This window comes from Coregonus lavaretus (assembly GCF_964263955.1).
Source record: "Coregonus lavaretus genome assembly, chromosome: 31".
NCBI classification, from domain to species: Eukaryota; Metazoa; Chordata; class Actinopteri; order Salmoniformes; family Salmonidae; genus Coregonus; species Coregonus lavaretus.
This window is the reverse complement of record NC_140018.1, coordinates 31,347,023-31,367,208: the sequence shown is the minus strand read 5'-3', so window position 1 is coordinate 31,367,208 and position 20,186 is coordinate 31,347,023. Positions and strand designations below refer to the sequence as shown.

Genomic DNA, 20,186 nt, shown 5'->3' with positions numbered 1-20,186 from the left:
GGGGGGGGGGTGTATGATGAAGAAAGAGAGCAGAAGGCAGCATGTTTTTGTAATAGAGGGAGGGATGTGTTTCTTGTGAAATGAACTTCTCTGTTAGAATCTACTAGCACTGACTTTGTTCATAACTTCCTTATTGAGGAAAAATTTACTTACTACGACTGTGATATGTTGTCGTCTCACCTAGCTATCTTAAGATGAATGCACTAACTGTAAGTCGCTCTGGATAAGAGCGTCTGCTAAATGAATAAAATGTGAAATTTAGAATCCGATCAGAATGTTCTGATGTTTAAACACTCTGAATCAGAAAGGTTCAAACAAGCATGTAGAAGCTAATTAAATTGACTTGGTTATACATCCAGAGATGCCATTCTAGGTGCACTACTTCTATCTATGCACTACGACGTACTGGCTAGGTCTAATACTTACGTGTCCACTGCTCGGATCCCGGGGAAAGCCACATTTAAGTGGGAATGGACGTGGTGGAGGTGCATGAACAGGGAAACTGCCCACGTACTGGCGTGGCAGCTGGTAAACATGATGGGGGAAATATGGCTGGAGGGACAGCAATACCAGGGAGAAAGAAAACACGTTTAACATGGTGTAAAATAAAATAAAAACAACACTTATATATAAAACCAATGTAACAAAGAGGTGTCTGATGATGAGCTATTATGAGATACAGACTGAGGCAAATAGAATGATGACAGGCAAATTCAATACATTCACAGCAAGTAAAATACACTGTATGTATGGATTCAGAAAGTATTCAGACCCCTTGACTATTTCCAAATTTTGTTACGTTACAGCCTTATTCTAAAATTGATTAAATAAAAATAAATCCTCATAAATCTACACACAATACCCCATAATGACAAATCGAAAAGAGGTTTTTACCTTATTTAAATAAGTATTCAGACCCTTTGCTATGAGACTCGAAATTGAGCTCAGGTGCATCCTATTTCCATTGAGATGTTTCTACAACTTGATTGGAGTCCACCTGTGGTAAATTCAATTGATCGGACATGATTTGGAATGGCACACACCTGTCTTTATAAGGTTGACAGTGCATGTCAGAGCAAAAACCAAGCCATGACGTCGAAGGAATTGTCCGTAGAACTCCGAGACAGCATTGAAGGTCCCCAAGAACACAGTGGCCTCCATCATTCTTAAATGGAAGAAGTTTGGAACCACCAAGACTCTTCCTACAGCTGGCCACCCGGCCAAACTGAGCAATCGGGGGAGAAGGACCTTGGACAGGGAGGTGACCAAGAACCCGATGGTCACTCTGACAGAGCTCCAGAGTTCCTCTGTGGAGATGGGAAAACCCTCCAGCCAGAGCCCAGACTTGAAACCGATCGAACATCTCTGGAAAGACCTGAAAATAGCTGTGCGGCGACGCTCCCCATCCAACCTGACAGAGCTTGAGAGGATCTGCAGAGAAGAATGGGAGAAGCTCCCCAAATACAGGTGTGCCATGCTTGTAGCGTCATACCCAAGAAGACTTGAGGCTGTAATCGCTGCCATAGGTGCTTCAACAAAGTACTGAGTAAAGGGTCTGAATACTTATGTAAATGTAATATTTATTTTTTCTTTTTGCAATACATTTGCAAAAAAATTTATAACTGTTTGTCATTATGGGGTATTGTGTGTAGATGATGAGGGAAAAAAGCAATTTAATCCATTTTAGAATAAGGCTGTAACGTAAAACATTTGGAAAAAGTCAAGGGGTCTGACTACTTTCCAAATGCATTGTATGTATGCATGTAGTGCCTTCAGAAAGTATTCACACCCCTTGACCTTTTCTACATTTTGTTGTTTTACAAACTGAATTTTGGGCCTACACACAATACCCCACAATGTCAAAGTTGAATTATGTTTTTCACAAAAAAAATTAAAAGCTGAAATGTCTAGAGTCAAAAAGTATTCAACCCCTTTGTTATGGCAAGCCTAAATAAGTTCAGGAGTAAAAATGTGCTTAAACAAGTCACATGCAATAATTTTTTTATGACTACCACATATCTGTACCCCACACATACAAATGATATGTAAGGTCCCTCAGTTGAGCAGTTAATTTCAAACACAGGTTCAACCTCAAAGACCAGGGAGGTTTTCCAATACCTCGCAAGGAAGGGCACCTATTGGTAGATGGGTAAAAATGTAAAAGCAGACACTGAATATCCCTATGAGCATGGTGAAGTTATTAATTACACTTTGGATGTTGTATCAATACACCCAGTCACTACAAAGATACAGGCGTCCTTTCGAACTCAGTTGCCAGAGAGAAAGGAAACCACTCTGGGAATTCACCATGAGGCCAATGAGTTTAATGGCTGTGATTGGAGAAAACTGAGGATGGATCAACATCATTGTAGTTAATCCACAATACTAACCTAATTGACAAGAGTGAAAATAAGTAAGCCTGTACAGAATAAAACTATTCCAAAACATGCATCCTGTTTGCATTAAGACAATAAAGTAAAACTGAGTCAGACTCATCCTTTGCTTAAAAATATTCCAAAACATGCATCCTGTTTGCATCAAGGCACTAAAGTAAAACTGCAAGAAATGTATCAAAATTAACTTTATGTCCTGAATACAAAGCTTTATGTTTGGGGTAATCCAACACAACACATAACTGAGTACCACTCTTTTCAAGCATGGTGGTGGCTGCATGTTACGGGTATGCTTGTCATCAGCAAGGACTAGGGAGTTTTTTTAGGATAAAAATAAACGGAATAGAGTTAAGCACAGGCAAAATCATATAGAAAACCTGGTTCAGTCTGCTTTCCAACAGACACTGGGAGACAAATTCACCATTCAACAGGACAAACCTAAAACACAAGACCAAATATATATTCCTGGCCTAGTTACAGTTTGGACTTAAATTGGCTCTGAAATATATGGCAAGACTTGAAAATGGCTGTCTAGCAATGCTCAACGACCAACTAGACAGAGCTTGAAGAATTGTAAAAAATAATAACGTGCTAATATGGTACAATCCAGGTGTGCAAAGCTCTTAGACTTACCCAGAAAGACTCACAGCTGTAATCGCTGCCAAAGGTGATTCTAACATGTATTGACTCAGGGGTATTTCTGTATTTCATTTTCAATATATTTGTAAACATTTCTAAAAACCTGTTTTCACTTTGTCATTATGGGGTATTGTGTGTAGATGGGTGAGGGAAAAAATGGAAGGGGTATGAATACTTTCTGAAGACACTGTACGTATGGACACACAAGAGATCCCATACAGTACAAACACCTCATCATGTTACATTACAGAGCCTTGAACTTAAATGGGATAACTGAAACATTACAAAACTATAAATAACAAGAGCTCTGCAAATGATATACCAAAAGTGTACCACAATGTGAAAAGGGGGACGATAACATAAAAATGATTGGAAGGTTGGTGGGAAATTCACGAGTCCTCTTAATTTACAGCATTTCCCTCACTCAGACAACAAAACATTTGCAAAAGTTGCCCAATTGGGGGCAACTTCTTATCAGGTGCGGTGCTCATGTTCAGAACGGCTGTCAGTCAAATATAGCATGTACAGCCACTGCGTTCCAATTTAGGCGCTTATCTAGGGCCCTATAAATTCCGTGATGCAGAGAATGCGGACAGAATAATGTTCAACATCAACACCATTATCCCAGAAACCCTAGACCCACTCCAATTTGCATACCGCCCCAACAGATCCACAGATGATGCAATCTCTATTGCACTCCACACTGCCTTTCCCACCTGGACAAGAGGAACACCTACGTGAGAATGCTATTCATTGACTACAGCTCAGCATTCAACACCATAGTACCCTCAAAGCTCATCACTAAGCTAAGGATCCTGGGACTAAACACCTCCCTCTGCAACTGGATCCTGGACTTCCTGACGGGCCGCCCCCAGGTGGTAAGGGTAGGTAACAACACATCTGCCAAACTGATCCTCAACACGGGGGCCCCTCAGGGGTGCGTGCTCAGTCCCCTCCTGTACTCCCTGTTCACCCATGACTGCATGGCCAGGCACGACTCCAACACCATCATTAAGTTTGCCGACAACACAACAGTGGTAGGCCTGATCACCAACAACGATGAGACAACCTATAGGGAGGAGGTCAGAGACCTGGCCGTGTGGTGCCAGGATAACAACCTCTCCCTCAACGTGACCAAGACAAAGGAGATGATTGTGGACTACAGGAAAAAAAAGAGGACTGAGCACGCCCCTATTCTCATCGACAGTGCTGTAGTGGAACAGGTTGAGAGCTTCAAGTTCCTTGGTGTCCACATCACCAACGAACTATTATGGTCCAAACACACCAAGACAGTCGTGAAGAGGGCACGACAAAGCCTATTCCCCCTCAGGAGACTGAAAAGATTTGGCATGGGTCCTCAGATCCTCAAAAAATTATACAGCTGCACCATCGAGAGCATCCTGACTGGTTGCATCACCGCCTGGTATGGCAACTGCTCGGCCTCCGACCGCAAGGCACTACAGAGGGTAGTGCGTACGGCCCAGTACATCACTGGGGCCAAGCTTCCTGCCATCCAGGACCTCTATACCAGGCCGTGTCAGAGGAAGGCCCTCACAATTGTCAAAGACTCCAGCCACCCTAGTCATTGACTGTTCTCTCTGCTACTGCACGGCAAGCGGTACCGGAGTGCCAAGTCTAGATCCAAAAGACTTCTCAACAGCTTCTACCCCGAAGCCATAAGACTCCTGAACAGCTAATCATGGCTACCCGGACTATTTGCACTGCCCCCCCACCCCCACCCCACACCCCATCTTTTTACGCTGCTGCTACTCTGTTAATTATTTATGCATAGTCACTCTACCCACATGTACATATTACTTAAACTACCTCAACTCCCGCACATTGACTCTGCACCGGTACCCCCCTGTATATATAGCCTCCCTACTGTTGTTGTTTTATTTTACTTTTGTATAAAATATGCACTGTTGGTTAAGGGCTGTAAGTAAGCATTTCACTGTAATGTCTACACCGGTTGTATTCGGCGCATGTGGCCAATATTTTTTTTTGATTTGATTTGATTTGATCCAGACATTAAAATGAATTCAACAATATTCAAAATTGTATTGTAGGGAACAAACTAAATGTATTGAAAATGAATTAATTTGACCAGGTTTATCATAAGACATGAACAGAATGCATCAGTGATTCGTATTTCCTGCAACTCTCTGAAGAGGCAACAAGAATTCCCTGTTTGTGTGGTGCGCACATCTACCACTTTGTGTAGCCTATAGCGATGATGCTAATGACAAGTCTTCTGGTAGATGGAAAGGCTTTCCCAAAAAACCTTCTCAATTAAATGTTAACTACAAAGTAGCCTTACATGGCAGAATGATATCATGATTATTTGCATCAATCCAGTGGGTATTTTCTTTGCAAACACTACCATCACATGTGCGCTACAAAAACACAGATAAACAGCCTCTTGCTAGGTGGCACTGGAATTAAAGGGAAACTACACCCAAAATTCTAGAATTTCTCCCAGACCTCAAAAGTGGTCTTCTGGTGTGGTTTAAGCATTTTTGTGGACTTAGAACATCCCTCCCAAAAAAGAGAGTGAAAAGCGTAATAAACAGGGGTAAACGGAAACCTGGAAAAACAAAACTGAGAAAATATTATTTTGGAATAACTAAACGGAATCAAGCAAAAAAACAGCTGATTTTATAGGGCCCTACTTATCAGTGCCCAAATCTGCCATTTTCAACCCATATATGGGTACGAGTGTAAAGGGCTACAGGACATTCTACTCCAAAATGCATGAAAGTTGAATTATGTTCTCTTCCTTTGAAACTCATCTGAAAATCAAGGACAGTTCAATTGTATCTCTTGATGTCAATGACATCACCAGCCAATTCTATATTAACCCCAAACATTATTTAGCTAGCGTAATGTTACTGCCTTTTAGCGTACACATACACGTAACTTCCAAAATAAAAGAAAAACCAACATAAAGTGTCTTAATAGGATGTTGGGCCCCCACGAGCGATTCTACAAGTGTCTGGAACTCTATCGGAAGGATTCGGAGGGACACCATTATTCCACATGAAATTTGGCAACGATTTAGCAGCAGCAGTTCGTTGCTGCTAAATGAATATAGGAGAAACACTGGACACGATATAGGCCTTGAGTCAGACGATCTACAAGTGAAGCTTTCTGTTTGGAACCAGGCCCTTCTCAGAGTCCAATATGGAAGAGACCATGATGTTGGCGACATGGGGGATGTTCTTTCCTATCCACTCACCCTGTTATAGAAGGGGTGCTGGGGGCCAGCCATGCCACTGTAGTAGCTGCTGTGTGGTGGTGGGGACACCACCCCTGGGGGGTTGAAGGGCCCGTTGAAGGAGGGGGAGCAGGCGGACATGCCTGACTGCTGGCTGTAGACGGAGGTGGGGCGGGGAGCGGCCTCCTGCAAGGGCAGGCTGGGATAGGTCACCGCTCCGATGCTCATCTGCTCCCTGGCAGCACGCACGTCTTGGGGGTGAGAAGAGGGAGACAGACAGGCAAAGATACATTTGTCATTAAAAGTAGTAAAAAAAAGTGATTTAACTGCTTCAGTCTCTTTCAGAAATACATCCAAAAGTCAACTGTTGTATTCAGGTTGCCTACATCATATCTACAAAACGTTTTGGACTGACTTGTGTAGAACTTAAATGATTTGACACACAGACACAGCTAGCTATGCTCCCCTTCACCTGCGGCATGCACGTCTGGGAGAGAGAGAGGGATGCAGACAGAAAAAAAACGGAGTTTCTGGAAAACTCAGATGTTGGAAAACAACTAACAAGTACGGTTGCAAAGTAGTTTTATTACTTATGAACAGGCACACATCTGAAATACCCTGAAAACAAACCTGATACAAACTATATAGTACCTCAATGACTTACTCACCTGCGATGATCTCTCGTAGTTTGGGGTCGAGGTTGACAGTGCAAGGTAGGAACGTTTTCATGTCGCGCGAGTTGAGGACCGGGGTACGGGAGGAGAGGAACACCTCGAAGCTACGCACATCCCCGTCAATCTCCAACAGGGGCTCCACATCTTTAGTGGTGGGAATGTTTTTAGAGATCCTAAAAACACCAGAGATAAACGTTGAAAAAGCCATTACAAACCCGTGTTGGTAAGATTGAAGTCATATGAAAACAGATGAGGAAAGAGCTATAGCTATTCTAGACTGAAAGGCTGCTTCTTTTGTTTGGCATAATTTTATGTAGCTTACCCACAAAATACTTAAGATACAAAAAGATAGAACATAAAATATATCTTTATCCCAGCAATATAGGTACGGGAAGGAGGTTACAATTCTGGCCTCCTGAGTGGTGCAGCGGTCTAAGGCACTGCATTGCAGTGCTTGAGGCGTCACTACAGACCCGGGTTCGATCCCAGGCTGTGTCACAACCGGCCGTGACCGGGAGTCCCATAGGGTGGCGCAAAATTGGCCCAGTGTCGTCTGGGTTACGGGAGGGTTTGGCCAAGGGGGCTTTACTTGGCTCATCGCGCTCTAGTGACTCCTTGTGGCGGGCGCCTGCAGGCTGACTTCAGTTGACCGGTGTATCCTCCGACACAGCTGGTTAAGGAGCGCGGTTTGGCGGGTCATGTTTCGGAGGACGCATGACCCGACCTTCGCCGAGCCCGTTGGGGAGTTGCAGCAATGAGACAAGATCGTAATTGGGAGAAAAAAGGGGGGTAAAATACAACAACAACAAAATATATATAACAATTCTGTGAGCTTTATTGATAAGACAGACATACAATAGTATTTGAAGTGACAATGAAGGACATTTGAATCATTCAGGGGAATGGAATATACATCATTATTTATTTTCAGGAACACCCTTTAAAAACATAAAAAACACTCAACGTAATTTTGCAGTGACTAAGCTTTTGTCTGACAAGTAATTGAAATTCAACTACAATAATCCAACCAATTGGACGCAATTCCAATGATGATTCAACCAATTAAACAAATCCTTATTGCACATTCAGACAGATCTTTCCAATTTAAATAAAACCCTCTCTCATGCAACTTAACAGCTCCTATGTTCTATAATGTTTCAAGAAGATCTTAGTTTTTTGGGAGTTTAGAGAGGGGGTTGGGGACATACAGTACACTACCTCTGGTAGATGGTCTTGAGGGTGGCCTAATGTTAGGTGGGTAGAGGGGGACTACAGTACACTACCTTTCCTAGATGGTTTTGGGTGTAGTTTTAAGGGGACTACATTACCTCTCATAGATGGTCTTGAGGGCGGCCTGGTCGGGGATGCCGTCGGTCTCCTCCAAGAACAGGATGAGCCAGGAGGTCCTGTAGGGCCACGTCTCAGTAAGGTTGATCCACGACGCCAGGCGGTCCCAGTTGAACGTGATCTGATTGGCCCTTAGCAGACGACCTGTATACAGACAGAACAGCATTGTGCCAGTCATCCTGGAGAAAACAAACAGTCTTTCCTCCACAATCCATTATTCATAATCATCTGTCCATTAATCATTTTCTAGATGGTCAATTGTGGTTTATGTAGTAAACCCAGTGACAAACATGGGGGTAGCTACTGAGTGTGTGTGTGTCTGCCTGCCTGCCTGACTCTGTGTGTGTTTGTGTTTGACTGTGCCTGCGTGTGTGACCCACCTGTGACAGAGACGATGTTGAGCAGCCTCCTCATGGTCTGGGGGCTGATGTCACTGAACCAGTCCTCTGTCACCAGCAGCTTGCTCAGGTCAAAGGACATCTGCCGCGTCCCTGTTCTCTGTATCTGCCTGCGCCGGTACGTGTCCTAAACACAGACAGAGAAACCATATATTCACTTTATATTCAAGGTCGACTTTGGGCACAAAAAAAGGTCAAATTCCGCTCCTTTCTCAATTTTCGAACAGAAATGGGGTGTGCCTTTGGTGGTTCATCGATGTGTCATTCTGGTAATGGGTGCCGCGACCGACGTAGCTAGTTAGTTAGCCAAGCTAGCCACTTTAGCTAGCCAGTAACTCCTTCAGTATGTGTTAACGTCATTTAACAGGATTTGTTTTTGGACGGAAGCTGTAGAGATCGGTAAGAAATGGCACTTCTGTAGCCAAATATCTTATTAATTAATTTAACTTTTGAGCATTAAATAACCTGGCATGATGGTGCATTGATCATCAATGGGATCTTTATTGGCCACAGAGATTCAGGACACCCGTTTAACATCCCATCCGAAAGACGGCACCCTACACAGGGCAATGTCCCCAATCACTGCCCTGGGGCATTGGGATCTTTTTTTCAGACCAAAGGAAAGAGTGCCTCCTACTAGCCCTCCAATACCACTTCCAGCAGAATCTGGTCTCCCATCCAGGAACTGACCAAGACAAACCCTGCTTAGCTTCAGAAGCAAGCCAGCAGTGGGATGCAGGGTGGTATGCTGCTGGAAATATTAACATATGTGAACCATATATTCAAATCCATAATTTTTTAAAAAGATTAATAAAGAAAAAAGTAACATGCTTCAAAGACAACAGGTGTAGACTAACAGTGAAATGCTTTTCCAACAATGCAGAGTTAAAGATAAGCTATATATATTTTTTAAATAGTGGCAAAGTGAATAACAAATAAAAATAATGAGTAAAAATAACATGGCTATATATAGGGAGTAGAAAATAACATGGCTATATACAGGGAGTACCAGTACCGAGTCGATGTGCAGGGGTACGGGGTAATTGAGGTAGCTATGTACTGTACATATAGGTAAGGGTAAATTGACTAGCAGCAGCGTATGTGTGAAAGTGTGTGGCGTCAGTATGCATATGTGTGCATGTTATGTGTGTGTGGGCGTATGTAGTGTGTGTGTGTGTGTGTGTGTGTGTGTGTGTGTGTGTGTGTGTGTGTGTGTGTGTGTGTGTGTATGTATGTGTGTGTATGTGTGTGTGTGTGTTGGGGAGTCAGTGTAAGTATGTGTGAGTGTGTGGGTAGAGTGCAGTGTGTGTGCATAGTGAGTGCAAGAGATATGGAAGAGATATATTAACATTATTTGAACGCATGTCACCCATATATTAACGTTATATTAACGTATGAAAGGAAACAGCAATCACATACGATTTGCTGTGTACACAGAAAACACAGTGGTAAACTGCCACATGTAATATAGCATGATATGGAAAAATATGGAAAAAGTTGACAAATTGGGTGTGAGATTTGGCTCGGCTCCTTGAGTACAGGGCACCTGGTTCTTATTATGATATGAGGGCCTTGGGGGTTAGGGTTAAGGTTAAGGTTAGGGTATTATTGGGATGGGTAAATTACAGCAGGAGTGTTCGCAGTAGCCGGGTGGAAGCAGCCTGATCGCTGTGTTCACCATTCTGTTTTACTGCACGTATACAGACAGCCGCAAACAGTTTCAACGAGGAGGAATGCCAGACTGATACGTGAAGTGAAATAGAATGGTGAACGCAGCGATCAGGCTGGTTCCACCAGGCTTGGTTCACAGAGCAACTCACACTAAACTGCACATGATGTGGCTTGGTGGGGGAGAAACGCAGTAGATCCAGCCTAATTGGATTGAAAGCACAGTAAGAGCACGAGCTGGACAGTCAGGAGCTCCTAGTACAGAGGTTGGCTTTGAAGTTATTCCCCACGCCCTATTTTTAGCTATGGGATTGTTACCGGCTGCGTCCCAAATGGCACCCTATTTCCATTATAGTGCACTACTTTTGAAGGGCACTATCAAGGGAATAGGATCAAAGCGCCTGCGTATTGACTGACTTTTTATGTGTAGTCGTGTGGTTATTATATTGATTTAATTATGACAGATCTGAAGGCCTTTGATGATACTATAGGTGACGGTGTTGACCCATATGCCTGTCCTCTTTGGGAAACCACCGGGTTGGGGTCAAGCACCAGGCCACACACCCACAAACACACACGGCAAGATGTGCACCGGCAGACACGGTCGCCCTTGCAGTTTGTTGTTTATTTTAGTGTTCTTTTTTACTTTATTTGCTCAGGATGTTTCTGGGATTATCTCCTATGACAGACAGAACGGCGGTTACTCACCAAAAATGGACTTTCCAGAACAGGACACTTTTTTTTGTTCCCCTGAAACAGTCCCATTCATACCAAAAAGACGACGACGGAGGTGAGAAAGGAGAGCTGGCGTTCTAGTCAGACTAAGGAGGGCAAATCATCCACCGCTTCCTGGTATTTTACTAGAAAATGTAGAGTCTCTGGACAATAAGGTAGACAAGCTCAGGGTGAGGATTTCCTACCAACGGGACACGAGAGACAGTAACGTAATATACCTGACTGAAACATGGCTCTTGGATTCCGTGCTGAATCCAGCTATCCAGCTTGCTGGGTTTTCCCTACATCGCACGGACAGGTCGAAAAAATTATCCAGGAAAAGTAAAGGAGGGGTTTGCTTCATGATCAACAACTCATGGTGTGACTGTGGTAATGTACAGTGCCTTCGGAAAGTATTCAGACCCCTTGACTTTTTCCACATTTTGTTATTTAAAAATTGATTAAATAAATAAAAATCCTCCGCAATCTACACACAATACCCCATAATGACAAAGCGAAAACAGGTTTTTAGAATTGTTTGCAAATGTATTACAAATAAAAAACAGAAATACCTTATTTACATAAGTATTCAGACCCTTTGCTATGAGACTCGAAATTTAGCTCATGTGCATCCTGTTTCCATTGATCATCCTTGAGATGTTTCTACAACTTCATTGGAGTGCACCTGTGGTAAATTCAATTGATTGGACATGATTTGGAAAGGCACACACCTGTCTATATAAGGTCCCACAGTTGACAACCAAGCAATGAGATCAAAGGAATTGTCTGTAGAGCTCCGAGACAGGATTGTGTCGAGGCACAGATCTGGGGAAGGGCAGCAAAACATTTCTGCAGCATTGAAGGTCCCCAAGAACACAGTGGAAGAAGTTTGGAATCACCAAAACTCTTCTTAGAGCTGGCCGCCCGGCCAAACTGAGCAATCGGGGGAGAAGGGCCTTGGTCAGGGAGGTGACCAAGAACACGATGGTCACTCTGACAGAGCTCCAGAGTTCCTCTGTGGAGATAGGAGAACCTTCCAGAAGGACAACCCTCTCTGCAGCACTCCACCAATCAGGCCTTTATGGTAGAGTGGCCAGACGGAAGCCACTCCTCAGTAAAAGGCACATGACAGCCCGCTTGGAGTTTGCCAAAAGGCACATAAAGACTTTCAGACCATGAGAAACAAGATTCTCTGGTCTGATGAAACCAAGATTGAACTCTTTGGCCTGAATGTCTGGAGGAAACCTGGCACCATCCCTACGGTGAAGCATGGTGGCATAATCTGTGGGGATGCTTTTCAGCAGCAGGGACTGGGAGACTAGTCAGGATCGAGGCATAGATGAACGGAACAAAGTACAGAGAGATCCTTGACGAAAACCTCAGGACCTCAGACCGGGGCGAAGGTTCACCTTCCAACAGGACAACGACCCTAAGCACACAGCCAAGACAATTCAGGAGTGACTTCGGGACAAGTCTCTGAATGTCCTTGAGTGGCCCAGCCAGAGCCCGGACTTGAACCCAATCTAACATCTCTGGAGAGACCTGAAAATAGCTGTTACAGCGACCTCCCCATCCAACCTGACAGAGCTTGAGAGGATCTGCAGAGAAGAATGGGATAAACTCTCCAAATACAGGTGTGCCAAGCTTGTAACGTCATACCCAAGAAGACACAAGGCTGTAATCGCTGCCAAAGGTGCTTAAACAAAGTACTGAGTAAAGGGTCTGAATACTTATGTAAATGTGATATTTCAGGGTTTGTTTCACTGTACCTTTTATACCGGCTGTAAACTTTGTACGTGACAAATAAAATTACTTTTGGATTTGACACACACACACACTCTTCTCTCTCTTACCCTGCGGTTCAGGGTGGTCTTGCTGCCAAACTTTGTCATCTCTCCGATGCTGTGCTGGGATAGCTTCCTGTCCAGCTCCTCATGCCAGCCTACAGACAGAGACAGGAAAGATGTGGATGAGAAATCAGAGCTAATAACAGACCAATCATTTGACACATTTAGTCATAGACCTGTCCCCGATTTTGGAGCTAAGGTTGTGTGCAATTGGAGTCGTGGGTTTTGCAGGTGGCAGTAGGTGTATGAATGTGAATGTGCGTGTGTGCGCGAGTCATGCATGGGTGTGTGAGTCCGTCTTTACCGTCTGATTGGTATGGATTACCGTCTGAGTTGCTAGTGTCTCCGTTAGCGGGCGCTGCCACACACATCTTCCTGGCGCTACTCAACCCCCGGCTGTTGAGGAAGACGGGCAGGTGGACGATGTTTCTCATGTAGTCATGGCCGTTGATGTTGGAGTCCCTGAGCACGCTGTTCAGGTTCTGATTGATGGCCTTGATGATGATGTGGGGGTCGCTGGCGAAGATCGAGATGAAAGGGCCTTTGGAGAACAGCACCCTCACCTGTTGGAGCAGGTAGAAACACGGTACATATGGTGAGGTTTGTGGGAAAGAAAGGTGTGTGTGTGTGTGTGTGTGTGTGTGTGTTTAACTATCGTAGGTACCAGAAGTCCTCACAAGGTGTCACGCCCTGACTCAGGGGACTCTTATATGTTGAGTCAGGGTGTGTGTATTCTTTGTTTGTGCATATTCTATGTGGGTTTTCTAGGATGTGCAGTTCTATGTTGGCCGGTGTGGTTCCCAATCAGAGGCAGCTGTCGCTCGTTGTCTCTGATTGGGGACCATACTTAGGCAGCCTTTTGGCACTAGTGGGTTGTGGGATCTTGTTCTGTATAAGGTTTGTTGTGTGTTACCTTAGGACTTCACGTGTCGTTGGTTTATTGTTTTGTCGTGTGTTTATTCGTGTTAATAAACATGTTTGCATATCACGCTGCGCCTTGGTCCGTCCCGTCCGTCAACGAGCGTGACACAAGGATAATAAAACAAGGGAAATTCGGACAAGTGGGGACATTTTGCCGGTCCCCACGAGGAAAAATACTATTTTAAGCTTAGGGGTTAGGTTTAGGGTTAGGGTTACAATTAGTTTAGATCCTCAAATAAATTGATCAGATTACAGAAAATTGTATTACTGTAAATAATACGAAAAATCATGACAGCTTCTGGAATCTTCGTGAGTGACGTATATGTGTTCTTTGTATTATTGGGACAGATCGTTTTCGGAAATAATTCAATTTGCAGATAAAAGCCCCACACAAGGCGAGGAGCTGGGGAACAACAGTTGGTCAAAAAACATAGCGATGTTACTGCTCGAGGTTATACCACCCTGTGACTGTGTGTGTGTGTGTGTGTGTGTGTGTGTGTGTGTGTGTGTGTTTGTGCCTCCTTAGGTGTGTGTGTGTGTGTGTGTGTGTGTGTGTGTGTGTGTGTGTGTGTGTGTGTGTGTTTGTGCCTCCTTAGGCGAGACATAAAAATAGCTGCCCTCCTCCTATCCCCGCAAAACTAGAATAGTGTAGCCATCAGTGTCGGCTTGCAATGCTATTTTATGAATGTCGTACCGTTTGTAAAACAGGCATTTGCATTGGCTTTATTCCTCATTCCTGACCAAGGCTTAAGACTAATCATTTTGGCTATTTAAGATGGGCATATGAGCTACCCAAGTTTATCAGGAGTAATTTTTTGTATATTTGCAATGAGAATGAATGTGCTACACAGCGACAAATGTAGAAGTATTTTCTTATTCGCTATGATCAGCTCGTAAAAATTTTACTAATAGGCCTACAATTGAAATCACCAATTCAGGACAATTTAGCCCACGGTGTGAAACTCCCGGACAGCACTCTTGAGTAGGGCTGTTGCAGTGACTGTATTACCGCCACACCGGCAGTCATGAGTCATGACCGCAGTAAAATTCCACGTGGCCGTTGAGTCACATGAATCTCCTTTTATGCACTCTGGACATGCCTTTGTAGTACCCAACTCACTAACGACCATCAGGTCCTAATGGCCTGGTACTCAGGGCTCTATTGTCCCTCTAACCACTCTGACATCAATGCAAATGAAAACGAAAATCATATCAAACACATATCATCCAAACAGTAGGCCTATTGTACTTTTAAAACTCACCTCACTGTGATGATCAATTTGAAGAAAGAAGTTCAACAGCAGGTTGAAACAGTGTAAAACATGGTTGTTGTGGATGTTGTTTCAAAGCCTAACAGGCTCGGGGCGGCAGGTAGCTTAGTGGTTAAGAGCGTTGTGCCAGTAACCGAAAGGTCGCTGGTTCTAATCCCCGAGCCGACTAGGTGAAAAATCTGTCGATGTGCCCTTGAGCAAGGCACTTAACCCTAATTGCTCCTGTAAGCCGCTCTGGATAAGAGCGTCTGCTAAATGACGTAAATGTAAAATGGACAGCGCTTTCTAAGGTGATGATTAATTAAAAACGCCTACACGCATATTAGAGCTTATGCATAGGCTCATGAGCGCAAGCCCAAAATAACAATTGTGATTTTGCTATTATACAATACATAACCTACCGCATATTACACATGGCAGAAAAACATAAAACAAAACTGATTTAAGATGTCTTTGGTACATAATTGGTCTAGCCTATACTCCAAAATTAAACAAATTAAGAGTAATCGCCGTTGAGTGTGGACTGTATTATTATGCATACTGGATGGGCTGGTTACCTTATGCTACGCTCCAACATTTCTATCCATGAGTCTGGGAGAGAACTTATAGCCCTAGGCAATGCTGTTGGTTCATTGATTGTGCAGTGCGGCTTACAGTTAGCCTACAATTAGTGAATTTGCATTGGATTTTGAATAGCCTAGTAATAGGGCATTTTTTATATTTTCATAATTAATTGGGTGACACATTACCTTTAGCTACAGAATATCTCACCACATGTTTCCATCTCCTCCTCTCTCTCCTTTATTCCTTTCTCGAGCACGCAGACAGGCTGTCAACAGTTTAGTGAAATATGTTTCATTGCAAAAACATGTTACTGTAGATGTTCCCACACAGATTTTACTTGGTTTCCCAAATTAAGCACTGGGTAGCTGCAGGAACAAGGTTGGAGAGCCCATGGCATATAGAGTTTGGCCAGAATATTACCTGTTGGGGCAGCGAGAGCATGCTCCTCAAACAGTGGTTGATGCGTGGAGTGAAATAAGTGTTCTTCTATTTATTTCTCAGCTGCTCATATTAAGCACATGCTCCGCTATAAAACCGAAGTAGCCTACAAAACGGACCGGCGGGAAAGCGTGTGGCTTCCATTCGCTATTCGAGTGCATACAGATTACATGTATTTTTTCCCCCTGCCCTGTTCCTGCCCATTTGATAATGGGCCATTCTAAATCAAAACTAACTTTACATGTTAGTAAAGACGAGATTAAATTGAGAATAGTCTGATGGGTGAAAATATGATCACTTGATGAGAGAACAGCTGTGCAGCCTGAGGCAAGGAACAGAGCGCAAGCTTCTTTCTCAAATCATCAATAGCCTATAGTCGCACCATGCAGCCCATATACGTTTTGATTTCTAAGATATTTGAAGGTTTGTATCATTCACAACTAAAGTTGCCACATAACTCTAAATCTAGCATATAGGACCAGTTTCAAATGATCACTTTTACGCTCAACATAGGCACTTCATATGTACAGTCGGTCCGTAATGGGAAAAATATCCTTTCTATTTTATTCAGCTAAATTCAATTATATTCTTCTATAAAATCCTCTAAAATCAAATCATGGCACAGGACTTATAAGCATATGTTGTCAGCTAAATGAACAAGCCCACAGCCTATGGCATGGAGCATAGCCAGATAACATAGGCCTACAGTAGGCCAACTCATATTCGGTTCTTCTGAAATACATTTTCTTCATATCATGTTTCTTTAGACCTGACTAAAATAAATAATGTATTTATTGTGATGGTGTATATTACATTGATTTATTATACCTTTTAAAATGTAGATGTTCCAAAGCGCATCAGTGGCTTGTATGCTTGGAGGCCTGGAGATGCTAAACATGTTTATGTTAATTAATGGTCAATTACCGTGAGACCGGCAGACTTTTGCATGACAATAACCGGCTGACAACATTTCATGACCGCCTCAGCCCTACACCTGAGTAGCCTAATTTCATTCCATATTGTCCATTTTATTTTGACCTGCCCTGTTTTTAGGATATGGTGTTTGTTAACATGCTAAGTCATATTCAAATTGAAGTGCATTTTTATTTGATAGGGCGCGCCATTTTGGCAATTTGTCATAAATATGGTCTCCAGTCTGTAGGCTACAGAAAAAACACATAGGCTACTACTCTTTCTACCATAGGATACATAATTTATGTTGCCGCAGCACTGCGTCTCTCCAACAGCACCCTAGAGAGGCACGCTGGGCACGGACAAGATAAATATTTTGCGTCCCTTGCCTTGATGACAGCTTTGCACTCTCTTGGCATTCTCTCAACCAGCTTCACCTGGAATGCTTTTCCAACAGTCTTGAAGGAGTTCCCACATATGCTGAGCACTTGTTGGCTGCTTTTCCTTCACTCTGCCATCCGACTCATCCCAAACTATCTCAATTGGGTTGAGGTCAGGGGATTGTGGAGGCCAGATGGGATGGCGTATCGCTGCAGAATGCTGTGGTAGCCATGCTGGTTAAGTGTGCCTTGAATTCTAAATAAATCACAGACAGTGTCACCAGCAAAGCACCCCCACACCATAACACCTCCTCCTCCATGCTTTACGGTGGGAACTACTCATGCAGAGATCATACGTTCACCCACACCGCGGTTTGAACCAAAAATCTCAAATTTGGACTCCAGACCAAAGGACACATTTCCACCGGTCAAATGTCCATTGCTTGTGTTTCTTGCAGGTAGCTTAGTGGTTAAGAGCGTTGTGCCAGTAACCGAAAGGTCGCTGGTTCTAATCCCCGAGCCGACTAGGTGAAAAATCTGTCGATGTGCCCTTGAGCAAGGCACTTAACCCTTATTGCTCCTGTAAGTCGCTCTGGATAAGAGCGTCTGCTAAATGACTGAAATCTAAAATCTAAAATCTAAATCTTGGCCCAAGCAGGTTTCTTCTACTTATTGGTGTCCTTTAGTAGTGGTTTCTTTGCAGCAATTCGACCATGAAGGCCTGATTCACACAGTCCCCTCTGAATAGTTGATGTTGAGATGTGTCCGTTACTTGAACTCTGTGAATAATTTATTTGGGCTGCAATGTCTGAGGCTGGTAACTCTAATGAACTTATCCTCTGCAGCAGAGGTAACTCTGGGTCTTCCATTCCTGTGGCGGTCCTCATGAGAGCCAGTTTCATCATAGCGCTTGATGGTTTTTGCGACTGCACTTGAAGAAACTTTAAAAGTTCTTGAAATGTTCCGTATTGACTGACCTTCACGTCTTAAAGTAATGATGGACTGTTGTTTCTCTTTGCTTATTTCAGCTGTTCTTGCCATAATATGGACTTGGTATTTTACCAAATAGGGCTATCTTCTGTATACCCCTGTACCTTGTCACAACACAACTGATTGGCTCAAATGCATTAAGAAGGAAATAAATTCCACAAATTAACTTTTAAGAAGGCACACCTGTTAATTGAAATGCATTCCAGGTGACTACTTCATGAAGCTGGTTGACAGAATGCCAAGAGTGTGCAAAGCTGTCATCAAGGCAAAGGGTGGCTATTTGAAGAATCTCAAATATGAAATATACTTTGATTTGTTTAACACTTTTTCTTGGTTACTACATGATTCCATATGTGTTATTTCATAGTTTTGATGTCTTCGCTATTATTCTACAATGTAAAAAAATAAAAAGAAAGAAAGAAAAACCCTTGAATGAGTAGGTGTGTCCAAACTTTTGACTGGTAGTGTAGAAGATCCATTATTTCCTTAGAGCAAAGATTTCATTAGTAAACAAGAAGCAGCAAGTTCAGATGGCCTTGCTCCTCAAATAAATTGATCAGATTAAAGACAATTGTATTACTGACAGCTTCTGGAATCTTTATGACTGATGTATAACTGTGTGTTGTTTGCTCTCTTGGGACAGATCGTTTTCGGAAATAACTCAAAGGTTGCACAAGGGTGAGATGTTTAGAGTGATACGGTATACCCTATCACCCTGTGACTGTGTGTGTGTGTGTGTGTGTGTCTTACTGTATCCAGCATCTGCAGTACTTTGTCCTGTTCACAGGAGTCCAGGCCGTCTATGATGACAGTAAGACGCGTCTGGTTCTGAGTGAAGCCATCGATGGTCTTAGCCATCCTCGCCATCAGCTCCACCTCATTCTTTAACACCTGAGGAGGGAGGAGAGAGAGGTACAGCGAGATATAGAGATATATATAGAGAGACAGAGGGGGCGGGGGGATGAGACAGGTAGCAGGTATGTGTGGATGTTTGTTTTTGTGTGTGCATGCATGTGTGGCTGTTTGCAGTGCACCCTACCTTCATGAAGCCCTCGCTCTTGAGCTTGTGCATCTTGTTGGCGGCGCTGTGCAGCCTCTTCCTCTGGGAGTTGAGCACCGAGTCGGCCACCTGCCACCAGGTCCGGCAGTTGAGCACCAGCGCCAGGCCCACCACACTGGCCATGGCGATCAGCACGGCATTCACCGTCTGGTTGGCAACGTCCACCTTTATGCATTTTGAAATTGTCTTATTCATTCAACATTGGTGTTTTGTATCATAACAGCAGCAAAGTAATTCAGACTTTTTAATCCCATCTGTTTCAGAACCTGTAATAATGCTAAAAGACCAATAAGCAAGACTAATAAACGAAACCTTGAAGACGGCGAGGAGGGCCATGCCGGTGATCAGGCAGCCCAGGATGAAGACGAAGATGACGAAGGAGGGAACGCAGCATGTCTTCTTCCACTTCTTCTTCCCTATAATACAATCCATTTTTAATGACTATCAGAACAGAAATGTGTCTTTTTGCTGCCTATGATCAATTTATCATGAAACATAGAAAACAGTAGGCATAAAGTATTCAGTGGGCATACAAATATTTTTGAAACAGGAGGTAGGCTACTAACTAAGCTTGTTCAATAAGAACATTCATTCTCATTGTCTGTTGGACGTTTGCAACCGTTTGTTCTTAGTTCCTACTGAAAACTGGTTTGTGTATTTACAAATGTAGTGACTGATAGTGACTCAAAGTAGTGCCAATAGTAAAACACATTTGCCCAAGGGGATTCAATAAAGTAAACTGAACTGACTAGT

The 20,186-nt window shown here is 43.3% G+C and overlaps 1 protein-coding gene across 1 annotated transcript in view; it reads right to left on the bottom strand.

The window, feature by feature from the left end:
• The window catches only part of kidins220b (kinase D-interacting substrate 220b), a 45,320-nt gene that overhangs the window by 9,498 nt on the left and 15,636 nt on the right, over positions 1-20,186 (bottom strand). Inside the window, exons 17-26 of the mRNA XM_084149117.1 lie at positions 19,746-19,849; positions 19,413-19,598; positions 19,124-19,264; positions 13,202-13,460; positions 12,904-12,992; positions 8,651-8,795; positions 8,252-8,414; positions 6,918-7,096; positions 6,271-6,500; positions 427-552 (exon numbers count right to left, since the gene is read on the bottom strand). Of these exons, the coding sequence (XP_084005243.1) occupies positions 427-552; positions 6,271-6,500; positions 6,918-7,096; positions 8,252-8,414; positions 8,651-8,795; positions 12,904-12,992; positions 13,202-13,460; positions 19,124-19,264; positions 19,413-19,598; positions 19,746-19,849 (1,622 nt within the window). The remainder of the gene's footprint in view (positions 1-426; positions 553-6,270; positions 6,501-6,917; positions 7,097-8,251; positions 8,415-8,650; positions 8,796-12,903; positions 12,993-13,201; positions 13,461-19,123; positions 19,265-19,412; positions 19,599-19,745; positions 19,850-20,186) is intronic.